Source organism: Copidosoma floridanum, unplaced genomic scaffold, assembly GCF_036245765.1.
Source record: "Copidosoma floridanum isolate Cflo_tuat_1 unplaced genomic scaffold, Cflo_Japanese_pri ptg000007l, whole genome shotgun sequence".
NCBI classification, from domain to species: Eukaryota; Metazoa; Arthropoda; class Insecta; order Hymenoptera; family Encyrtidae; genus Copidosoma; species Copidosoma floridanum.
The window spans coordinates 401,689-414,360 of NW_028321884.1; the positions used below are offsets into that span (position 1 = coordinate 401,689).

The following is a 12,672-nucleotide window of genomic DNA, read 5'->3' on the forward strand; positions in this document are numbered from 1 at the left end:
CCTCTCGCTATCGTACCCTCGTACACGTACTATAAAATCCACGCTACCAATTAATTATACTTGCTCGTTTTTTTTTGCATCCAGTCACGGTTTTTTAAAAATTTTTTTTATTTTCTGTTATTCGAGTAATCGGGAGTTTAAACTTTCGTTACGCACTTTCCCTGTAAATGTACGCGGTATCTCGTGTATCTTTAAACAAAGGGATGGCGTGGCATGACAAGGACCAAGGCACGCTGATATTGAAGTCATCACTAGTGCTTCATTTAATGTCAATTACCCCCCCCCCCCAAGAGGAAACAAATAATAGTTTGAATATTCTTTGTTGCATTAAAAAGCATCCGATTATTAACTCGAAATTGACAGTATACGATGCAAAACATTAATTGCACACTTTGATGAGGCTCAAAACCTGTTACCGATACGCACGCCAGCGTCAAAATTGTTTTGATTTTACAAAGTAGGAGCGAAACAAATGAAAAAAAAAGTTTTTATTTATAGCGTGTATACAGTACGACAGATGCAGTTATTGTCATTGTATTGCATGAAAAATTACAAACATATGCTAGAATACAATATGATATTATTGCGCCGTCCAAGAAAGTAGGACCTTCTTACTAGTGGCTATACCTAATTTTTTCCATGCAATTGCCAGATAGTAATTTGAACCGTACAACCATTCTCTATACATTTTTTCTCTCGATGAACTCTTACACGTACAAAAAATTAAATGTACCTACTAATACTGTAAAAAAATGTCTGTCGTTTAGATTGTTAGAATAGCAATGTAGAGAAAAGGATTGTTTGAGAAAAATTTTAGTCAATTTTATCTTACATGCATTACTTTTTGCATTTTAAAGGTAACCGATTATATGTACAAGTAATTATAATTACTTGAATGGAGTGAAACGCGTGATAAATTGCTCAAGTTAGTTCCAAAACTTGATTACGTTGGTCCGCAGAGTGAATTATCCCTCCAATAAAATGTAAAGCACACATTCTTTTTTTAACTTTAAAATTCATTTCTCGAACTACATACTTAGTCATAGTTATGCATATATTACAGGTGGTTTCACTTTTCACTCTGGTTGAAATAAAAAGCACTCGTTAATTGAAAAAAAAAAAAAAAAAAAAAAAAAAAAAAAAAAAAACCTGTACGTGCTTTATGTACACATCATAGCCTCGATGTACAAACTATAGCAGCAAATTTCTAGTTTCAACGTTAAATGTTTCAGGTTCCTTTTTTTAAACTAAATCTCATCTTAATTCTTTAACGTTAGATTTTCTTAGTATTTTTCAATATGTGGTATCTCACGATTATGGAATTCCTTGTAGATTTGATATGATCATCGAAAAACCGATTTTTTTTACTATATATTGCTCTCTCGTCGTGATTACCTGGTGTGGGTGCTGCATTCCAAACGCGCATGCCGATGAAAGCTTTGCATACAATTAGATGAAAAGATGTATACCTACATTATAATACACGGGCGTATTATTATTATTATCATTCCACTGTTGCGAATAACGCATACTTGTTGTAAGATGAGTGCATGCATGAGTATAGTCGAAGTGATTGAAACCCGTCAAGTGTAATACGTGAAAGTGTTTGGAAAAATGTAAAAAGTGACGAAAGATTATGTAACGGTGTAGGTGAAACGCATATTCGATGACGCGTAGTTAACTTATAGGGTATACATCGTTACGTAACCATTGTGCTTTAGCTTGGCAGTCGGGATGAAAGGAGTAACGACAAGGTTGCCTCTTTGGCACTCGAGCGAAGATAATTAACAAGCTCCACAAGTATATAATATGCATTATACACATGCACAATTGCGTATATGTTTTCAAAAATATTTGTACTCGTATATAATATCATGCATATATTTGAACATTTTGATACACGTATGTATTTTTCAAGGTCGTGCCATTGAAAATTACGATTCGCGCGAACTTGAATATATTAGAAAGCACCACCTCTAGTATAATCATACGCATTTAGTCACATTAATCATTCAACGCGTCGTATCGTAAACATCGAATCATATATAGCCTCGATAGATTTTATTGTTATACTAAACGAAGGTACTCGTTTTTTTTTAAATCTCACGAGGGACATTTTGTAATTGAAACATTTTTTGTCCCCCTCGGCATTCCCTTGCCTCTACTTATGCACGCTTTCTTCCGATTACTCATTGGGCCCGAAAAAAAAAAAGCTCGCGGTCGAGTCGCTGCGCTTGCGATGATCCATCGAGCACCCAATGCGGGGGTTTTGTGTAAAATTGTAAAAAAAAAAAAAATGAATGTCCGATGAAGCTTTTACTTTCTCACGTACGTACATGCGAGAGAGGTAGGTATAGCGCATTGTAAATTCGGGTACCGCTCAAAGCCGCGAGCAAGCGGTACGTGATCGGTAGGTGAAACGAACCGGGCAATTGATTTCACAAGCGAGCCCCCCGAGATATTACACGACTCCTCGGGCCGTCACGTATCAGGTAGGCACATCGTAATTCCCACTGCACTGCACACCCAATGTCCAACAAGATGGTGTCGAAATTCGTCGCGAATCCAACCGAGAAGTGGGGAACGGGATGTTTCGGCTATAAAAACTAGGACCCCTGTCCCACCGGGCATCAATACCTCACCAACAACCCAACGACCCCTCCAATCATCAGGATGCTCGTGCTAGCTGTAAGTATATATATATATACAATCACCCGAGTATCGATAATGTTTTTTTTTTTTTGTCTTGTTGAATAACCACGTGCATCGATTGCTCTTCCGCAGACTCTGTCCCTACTAGTGGCGGTGGCCTCCGCTGGGATCGTGCCTGTCGGGCCCATCGTGCCTCCGGCAGCTCCGCTCGTCACGGCCAGGAGCTACCAGGCGATTCAGCGCAACTACAACACCCTCGCCTACGCCACCCCTACTCTGCTCTCGTACGCCCCGGCTGCGCCCGTGGCTTACGCATCGGCTCCCCTGGCCGCTCCGCTCGGCTACGCCGGGGCACCGTTGGCCTACACGGCTCCTGCGGCCTTCGCTCCCGTACCGCCGGCCGCCCCCATCGTCTTCAGGAAGTAGAGACGACCGAGACGCGGTGCAACGCCTCATGTACATATATACATCTACCCGCACTGATGCACCAACTGAACACCATATGTTACTGTTTGTCTGATTCCTCGTCGATTGTTCTTTTTTTTTTTTTTTACATCAATGTTTGGTTTATGATAATAAATTACACGTGTGTTGAACCAATATTTATCTCGATTATTTCCAGTACATTTTTTATACATGATCACCCAACCCCTATGTATACCCATCCTCTACAGTACAGGACTCTATAACATATATATGAGAGTTGATCGATGCACATCAATTATATACATATATATTCTCGATACTCTCGGTCGTTGTACGAGAGGGTTGTTCATGAATTGAGAAAACAATAGGATTGATCCGTCCCGATGTGCTTTGGTTGAATTTTTTACTCATCGTGGATAATGAGATTTTCCATACTTCTAATGGTACAACAATACAGGCAAAAAAGGAAAGTGTAACGCATCATCTCGTCGCTTCATGGTTTTTTTGGCCGAGGTAAGTCTCGGCTCGAAGAATAATACTCGTACACCCTTCCATGAGAGATCAAGAAGAGAGGTATAAGTATGACATATGCGTATTATGCGCTTCGAGGGTTGCCTATCCTGTACACACCTAACTAAATATGAAATGTGTTGGTTTTTTCCATACCTCAACTCAAAATGATGCTCTTGTCAAAAAATGTGTGCAATATCATTCTCAAGACTTTGAAGTTACCATCGTACGTTGATTAATTTGCATAATAGGAAAAAAATGCATAATTTTCATACTCTCGTGATAGATTTACAGATGCTAAAGTTCAGAAGGAATATGTCACCTAAGATAACCGTATAATATTAGTTTGGGTTAATGTTACAAGGCTTATTATTAAACAATAATATCCAACACTGATGAAAACTTTGGTCAAAATGAGAGCTTTTATACGATCTTACAAAGCCTTTGACTTTTCTTCCCTTACGTTATATATTTGACAAAAGGACACCCAAACTATACCGATGCCGATGCCATCTAAATTTATGCATTTATATATATATATATTTTTTTCCATTTCAAGCTTGCGTATTTTACTGGACTGCGTTTTCATCGAATCCGTTGATTACAGGATTTTTTTTCTCAATCGCTCTCATAATAAAATTCGAAGTACAGCAAAAATATTCATTAAAAAAATAAATTGCATGACTCAATGTGAATCCAACGAATGTACTATTTTTGCACTGCTCAATCGCGTGGTCTCTATTAATACCGGATAGGCAGATTTTCCGTCCACGTGTATCAACATAATGACATTGACAGTAGACGCAGGGTCTTTTTTTGTAAAATAAGTGCAAATTTAAAACAACTATTAGTAGTTCAAGTGTAACATATACACACATTCACGCTCATGCTGTTAATCACGATTGCCAAAAAATGTCACATTTTCGTAACTTTTTTTCCTTTAACGAAAGCTACCTCCATATGGAGAAATTGTATTTAATTTTTAATGTTTAATTTTATGTCACGATACATCTTAGTACTTTTGATTATGTGCAGGCCTATATTTTCAACTCTTCACTGTCAATCCAAGTGTATTATTTTAATACCTACACTTGGAGCGTGTAAATCGCCGTGACAGAATTTAAACGTTTCTACGTCTTTTTTATTCAAATACCCCTCAAGTGTGTATTTTCCACACACGATTCAAACGTACTACTTACAACATGCTTTTAAGCGAATCATTGCTATTTTCTTGTTTGCTTCAAATCATATGTTTTGGTGCAAAATAAACAATAAAGTTGCACATTACTTAGAAGAACTAATAATTAATTGAATGTCACTTGAACTATTCTAGGCTCAAATGATTCCTTTTTTCTGTAGAAAAAAAAACACACATACACATACAAAAACTCATAACTTTTGTTTACTTAAAGTTAAAAGTATTGGGCTGTAGGGTGATAGCAATAGCTTAATTAAAAAAAAAAGAAAATATTAATTATAGTGTTGCAACATTTGTTTACTTTTCTAACGCTATAATTGAGATTGTCGTGTATTTCCGTGTATGCTGATGAAAATATCAATATTAAAAATGATCTCTTTTTGACGTGCCATCTCTCAAGTATCAAACTATGTATACCTCGACAAAAAAAAAAAAAAAAAAAAAAAAAAAAAAAAAAAAAAAAAAAAAAAAAAAAACTGATTACAGTCGAAGAGGGTGACAAAATTACATCCAGGTATGTGCGGTAGGTAAGTATTATGCTTAAGTAGACTGCACTTTATGTAACTAACATCATAACGTGCGCCCCATTGGCAAATTTGTCACGCGCCGAAAGAAAGTGTAAGTGCGTCGGGTCGAAGTGATGTCCCGGCTTATAAAAACCGACGATGCCCACCGTAGGAGCACAGTTCTTTCGTACACCAGCACCTCGGCAAGTGTCTCGTGAGCCAAAAGTCTAGACAACATGAACACTTTCGCAAAGGTACGTCTCTACATGTATAATATGCAAAACAATATGTATTCGACTATACATGATTTTGCCCGTATATGAAAACAAAATTGTAACTTTCAGACGAGCATCGCGATAGTCATGGTGGCAGGGCTAATGTGCGCCTGCGAGGCCGGAGTACTAGCAGCAGCCCCGGTAGCTCCAGCGGCGATAGGCTACACCCACGTGGTGCCGCACAACGTATTTCCATTCGCCTCGAGAGTCGACCTCGAGACCAGAGTCAGGGCAGCGCCGCTCCTCGCTCCGTTCGCCGCTCATCCCCTGCTACCCGCACCGGCCCATCATGCCCCGCTGGTCGCGGCACCGGGACCTATCGCTGCTGCTGTACCGCCGTTTTTCGCCCCAGCTCATCACGCGTTGGCGGCACCCTACGCCCTGCCTGCGCCGTTTTTTTCATAGTCGTTTGATTCACTCTAGGAAGTTACTTTAGGCCACGACTTGGACGCGTGCACTACTCTTTTTTTTTTTTTTTTAGTTGCTAATTGCTAAAAATTTCGTTGTTCTCGCTATTTTTTGTTGAATAAAATTATATTTTTTTTACCCAACATTTCAACCTGTACTGCTTTTATTTCGGCACCTTTTACTCAAATGTACTTTTAATGATAAAAAAAAAAATTTTTTTTTCATTGAGTGCAACATACCTTCATTTTTCCTGTAAAATACGAAAATTTAAACGAAAAAAAATTTTTACTATGCTGCACACATTGAACGTAAATACCTCACTTGTGTACGTACGTATATCAGTATGAATGATTTTTATCTTAAAAAACCAACGTTACAATATTGTTTGAGTCGTTTAAATTATAAATAGTATATTACGTACCTAGGCCAGAAAGTGGGGCTATTACTGACCGCGCTATATTATCGGCCGAGCCGAAGGCGAGGCCGGTAATGCGCGGTCAGATGTAGCCCCACTTTTTGGCCGTGGTACGTATACTTTTTTTCCTTACACCTCCGCCGAAAGTTCGTCACCACGGTTTTAGTTTTGTTAAAAATGATGGTTTAAAGATCCAGTCAAAGATTTAGTGCATTATGCATTATTATTGATCGATCGGTCGCTCGAACAATACCACTTAAATGCACGTAGATGAGTGTACATGTGTATAGGTATATCTATATATACACGCTCGCCGAGACTGTAGTATATTATATAAAATCAGATTGGGCCGCGGATTTGTGCAGGTTGGTCGTGCTGGCAAAACGAGAGGAAGAGAAATCCGTTTAAATTCGAATCATGGATCCTATAAAGATCATTTTAAAAATCCTAATGTTTATATCCGTAAGTGCAAAATAAATCAGGTTATTATCAATAACTATTATAATTGTGATAAGCATAATTCGATTAAATAAAAGATTTCATAGTTTATTTTTGTAATATGACATGTATATACTACATTTATATACTAAATAAATCATTCGATTGAAAGTAACTGATAAAAAAACATTAATTTGGTAGTTTTAATTTTGTGTTGTATACTCTGTTGATATGAAATTAATAAATTTATATATACATGTAAATTGTGCAAAAAAAAAATATACATATAAATATATCCAATAATTTATGTAAATAAATATCCGATGATTTTCTGTGTTGTATAAACTCTAAAGGTTATAACTCCGTTAGCCGTATATATATATATGTATTGTATAACTACTGCTGCTTCTTGGTGCTGAATATATAACTATATATACATGCGCACTTCGTTCTGCGCACATATGGCAGGACTGATATGAGGCTTTTTCTAGCTCAAAATCGGGTCAGATGGAACGAACTTTCGGCGGAGGTGTAAGGAAAAATAAATATTTTATAAGCTTTTATAATCAATTTTTTATAAACTTTTTGAATCCAAAAAAAACTTGAAAAAGTACCAGTAACTTTTCATCCAAATCTTATTTTTTATCGCTTACGTTCATGTGCAAATTTTAACTTTCATATAGTTCCGAATGAATTGTGACCGCACTGATATGTGGCGCTCCTTTCAATAAGCTTAAATTTATCATCGACTTGCCTAATAAATCAATTAAACGAATTGACATGAATTTTCATGGTTAAACCGTAAATCGTATGACTGTAAAGCTAGAGAGCAATAAATGAACACGAGCAATGCTTCGAGTTAAACGAGATTGAAATAAAATTTAAGAAATAGAACTAATGATACGAATAATTGAGAAACAATCAAACATGTGTACACGTATTCCAATGCATCTTATTATGTAAATGCTATTTTTCCAATCATACAGCTAACAGTAAAATAACGGCCGACTTATTGTCTCTTGGGAATTTCATCGCAAAGGGAGAGTAGAGACGGGGAAAGATTTATCGAACAATGGTATAGCCGAGGTAAAAATACGAAATATAAAAATAAGTCTCGATTGTTTCACAACAGAATCGAAAGAGAAAAAAAAAAAAAAAAAAAAAAAGCGCAGAGAAACATGCACGTCTATGTATTTTTGTTTTGTTCTCTTCATTTTTGAGCACTTGTCCTCTTTCTCGTATAGGTTGTGCATGGACATTCCAGCGCATCAAAGTGCCGAACACAAAAGAGCTGTGGATTAAAAAAAGAAAAAGTGTACTATACACTTCTTTTAGTCTAACGAACACATTGCGAGATGGTATACCTACCCTACGTAATATTCGACGTTGGAAAAACATATACTTAATATTCTCTCTAGCCCGGTGACTCTGATGAAATACTTGTCCTTCAAATGTATAGTGATGTTGACAAATAAACACAATTATGTTATTTATCTACACAATATGTAGGTATACTTGTTATACATGAGTAACAATTGTTCCGCGAGCTCGCACGATCCGATTCCAAGAACAAACACAATCGTGAGGTATCGATATAATAACCCGGAACCTATATACTCTTCAAATGCTTGAATCATCTATATGTACTACCATAAGTTGTAAGCGCGAAGCGTATAAGGTTTTGATGTCGCATGTATATATATGTGTGTATCCTCTTGCGCAAAGCCATATTCAAAGTAAAAGGGCAGAGAGTGTACCTACTTAATCAAAATGTGGGAAAAATAGAGAGAGAGCATTATATATATATATAAGAAGTAAGTATATATTATGTACGGACGGATGCAGGTATAAGTACCTTTGTATGCTCAAAAGAGACGGATCGAGTAAGTAAAGGGTATAAGAGGAGGACGGAACGATTATCCTCATGGCCACGGTCTCCCCCGTCACTTCTATATCCTACTCATCTTTACGTACCGATATCCCCCTTTGAGTTTATATATCCGGCTGCATCCCCGTGTATAAACGTATATACATGCATACCTACAAGGCGATAAAGACGAGGGACAAGAGCCCCACACGCCAAGGACGCCGAGTGTATATACGTCTCCCCGCCCGATGTCCTGGACTTTTGCTATTTCTTTTGCCTGCCTCATTTGGCGTCGACGACCAGTACTTACATAAATATACATGTATATATATATCATCAGGAGTAGATAGTACAAAGGAAGCCAAGAAGGGCTTCTCTTCGCCCGCGCGTCACCTTCCCAAACTTTACCTCGTCAACCCACAACCATTAGTGCACGCTTACTTATCGCCCATGTATACACACACATATAAATGTATAGCTTTATATTATATATTGTCCAAGTTCCAATCAACGATCGTTCCATCTAGTGAGTATATAAAATACGTGTGGGATTGGCAATGTCGGATACACAATAGGCCCGAGAAAAGCCAAAATGTTTGTTTACGTATATGCCCATGATATACGTGTATACACATATTTATTATATAGGTGTACCTACGTGTTATTTCAGTCATAAGTACACGTCACCAGAGGGAGTCGAGACAACACGAGCAATTACATAAGCAGAAAAGAGCGCGCGCGCGTGTCCACCCGGTTCTTACATATAAGTATGGGCGCTCGCCGGATTCATACTAATTACGCCGGCGAGAGAGACCACGTACATAATATTATACTTGTGGAATCGCGGACTGCAGGACAATAAATTATTACATTATTGTGCTTTTGCGCACATTTACGAAATCTCCCCCTTTGAATTTAATTACATGTAGTTATTTATACCTTTATGCGCTATTTATGATGATATTATAAATACACCCACCTATGTTGCAGTTGCCGAAAAGGGAGAGTGCAGTTATGTATAATGTATACGTGTAATACGGGCACGCGCCGACTTAATTTTCCCCTCACGATCGCTATTTCGTCGTGAGCGATTTTGTCACCTCCTGCCGCTACTCGCGAATCACGACCAGCGTGGGGATTACCCCTCCCCCCCGATTTTCACCGGCGACTATCGGTTGCTTGCCCAAGTGGACGATCCGAGCCCATACGTTGGGGGCTTCTCTGATTTTCGGGGCCCAACCGAGTATAAAAGGCACGGACGACTCGACTCCGGCATCGCAGTTTTCGTTGACCAACGCAACAACCAACATACCAAGCAAAATGCCGAACAAGTGCCTCGTGAGTATAAAAATAATACGATAAGTAGTGCCAGGAGGACTCCATTATATTATTCTCTTTGCATGTATATATTGTAATTTTTATACTGTTGTATGTATAAATAAACGGTGGCTATTTTGACCTCTGTAAAGTTGAGACTCTGGTGCATATGGCGTGGCGTCTCAACTTTACCATGTATATATATACGTAACGAAGGTATATCGAGGTAGCACCATACAAGTGCCGAGTGTTGATTCGAGACGAATGGTCATTATAAATGTTGTGTCGTTGTCGGTGCAGGTGTCCGTGGTCGCCGTCCTCGTGGGATTCTTCACACTGATGTCCGGCTGTTCGGCCGGTGTGCTGCCACCGGCCACCCTGACCGTGGCAACCGTCGGCTCGAGCTTCAACTCCCACGCCATCAACCACGCCATCGCCGCCCCTTACCTCGCCACTGCCCCCCTGGCTGCCTACTCCGTCGCATCGCCGGCCGCCTACGCCTACCCCCACGCTGCCTACTACAACCCCTACAATCCGGCCGCTCCGTACATTGCCTACCGGCGTTGATCGACCCCTCCCCCCCCCGCCTCGTGTAAATATGTGTCTGTGTTTTTTTAACTGATAAATGGTTGTACACCTTTTTGTTTCCTTATTCAAACCGCGCGTAAGTGTGTGTGTATAAAGAAAACGGAGCTATCTGTCCGGCTGTATACAGCGTGTACACGTCTCACACTCTACACTATAATTATCTACTGATTCTACTTTCTCTGTGATCTTCTGTTTTATCCTTTTATCGTGGTTTACCTCGATTGTTATTGCTGCCTCAAGATTATATTAATAAATTGTTGATTGTTTTTTTTGTTTTTTCATTAACCATGTTTGGCTTTTATTATCATCATCAACCACCACCACCACCACCATATTATTTATTAGACCTTATCTAAATCGAAGGATTCAGTGTTAGGATAAGGTGTACACATTTGTTTTGTTATAAGTCCACCAATTTTATACAACGACTCCAACCAACCAAATTGGCTCGATTGGTTTGACGGAACGAGACAAAATAACAGGGCAGAGAGAGAGAGAGAGATGAGGTGTCCCAACGTAACATTTCATCGCACCAATAAGCTTCATACGTGTATGATTATAATATGTGTTGTACTGAAACAATGGGCCAAAGTTACATTTAAAGTTAATTAGGTAAGTACTTGAACGTGATTGTAAGTACTTGAATGGGATTTTCGTCTAATTATAATATAGGGTAGTACTTACAAGATACGCTTTTAAAATATTATTTGCCTAAAATCAATGTATGGCTGTTACTTTGTTGTTTATCGAATATATTTTTAATAGATACGAGTTTTCCGATCTTAAAGGTATGTATATTATACGTATACGTTTGTCGTAGTAAAGATTTGGTATAAAGGTCAATACATAATATAGTACCTACATATTTATTTTGAGATGTAAAAAAATCATCTGCTCGAAATTGCATAATTTCAATGATACGTGGCACACGTTGCGGATACATATTATTATTTTAACCTTACAAAGTTTCCTCGTAGATCTTTCGATTGAGTCGTGAACTTAATTCTGTGTTTACATCATACTAATTTAATCAGAGCAAATACAAAATCATCACATTGGCAGTGCTTTCATAATGCCCGCACGTCAATCAGTAGTAAGTATCAAGTATATAATATTATAATGCACCGGTCAACTGTTGCGTGTGCATCAAACGTTGCCTAACCATCATCACGCCTAACGAGCGCATAGAAATGCATAATTGCGATGAACTATTTTACTCCTTGGGAAGCTGTTTATAAGTAGCAAGTGCAGGCAGGTAGGTTTAATATGCCTACATCCACACGAAAGAGGCGCTGCCCCTCGAATCGTTAAGTACATATATCGCATTGCAGGTGTATTTCTCAATGACGCGTGATGCATTGCACGCTCTCTCTCTCTCTCTCTCTTTCGATAGAGAGAGAGAAATGTTTTCACTTGTAGATAACCGGCTCGATCGAGATGACAATTGGCCGTTGATTTTGCGTGTTATAGGTTCGGTCCTTTTACGCATCGTCAGTGAGAGCAGCTTAACAGTAGCGCGCGTGTGCTATACCGATCGTTATTACGTATATGTACAGTTTATGTGATGTTTATGGGCAAACGGCAGTTATAGTCACGCACAGGTACAAGTGCAAAGTGTTTACGCCGAGCGAAATACATTATTCATACGAATGAAGCATTGATGATTTATTCGTGAATGTTACATGGAATTTACATTGCCCATGTTAGGAGCGAAGCCATTCCAACACAATATACTTATTTTATCTATAAAGAGAAACAAAAGGTAAAAGATGCGGTGGTAATGGCACAAAAAACCATTTGTGTTACGCGATCAAACTACGAAAGATCTTGTTTGCTCGAAACTAAGAGATATTATTGGAAAAAAAACAAAACAAAAAAAAAACCGAAATGGTTTTCGAGTACGTAAATCAACGTCCATTGACATTTTTGAGTGGGAAATGAATTTTTTCGAGTATCATTAATTACATCCAATATCCAAAATATCGACTAAACAAAGAATTAAAATGTTTTGGATTTTGCTCCACTTTTACCTATAATATAGGCGCAAGCACAATAATCTACCGCCGGTCCTT

At 38.4% G+C, this 12,672-nt stretch overlaps 1 protein-coding gene and 1 long non-coding RNA gene across 2 annotated transcripts; both read left to right on the forward strand.

Annotated features, from left to right (window-relative positions):
• The first annotated feature begins 2,673 nt into the window (after positions 1-2,673).
• On the forward strand, positions 2,674-3,078 carry LOC106640026 (uncharacterized). Its single transcript, XM_014353888.2, has 2 exons — positions 2,674-2,688; positions 2,785-3,078. Exons 1-2 carry the CDS (start codon positions 2,674-2,676, stop codon positions 3,076-3,078), a joined length of 309 nt encoding a protein of 102 aa, XP_014209374.2.
• Positions 3,079-9,982: 6,904 nt separating this feature from the next.
• On the forward strand, positions 9,983-10,869 carry LOC111643019 (uncharacterized). The gene is made up of 2 exons (XR_016292847.1): positions 9,983-10,033; positions 10,313-10,869. It is a non-coding gene; the product is annotated as an uncharacterized LOC111643019 (long non-coding RNA).
• The last annotated feature ends 1,803 nt before the right edge of the window (positions 10,870-12,672 follow it).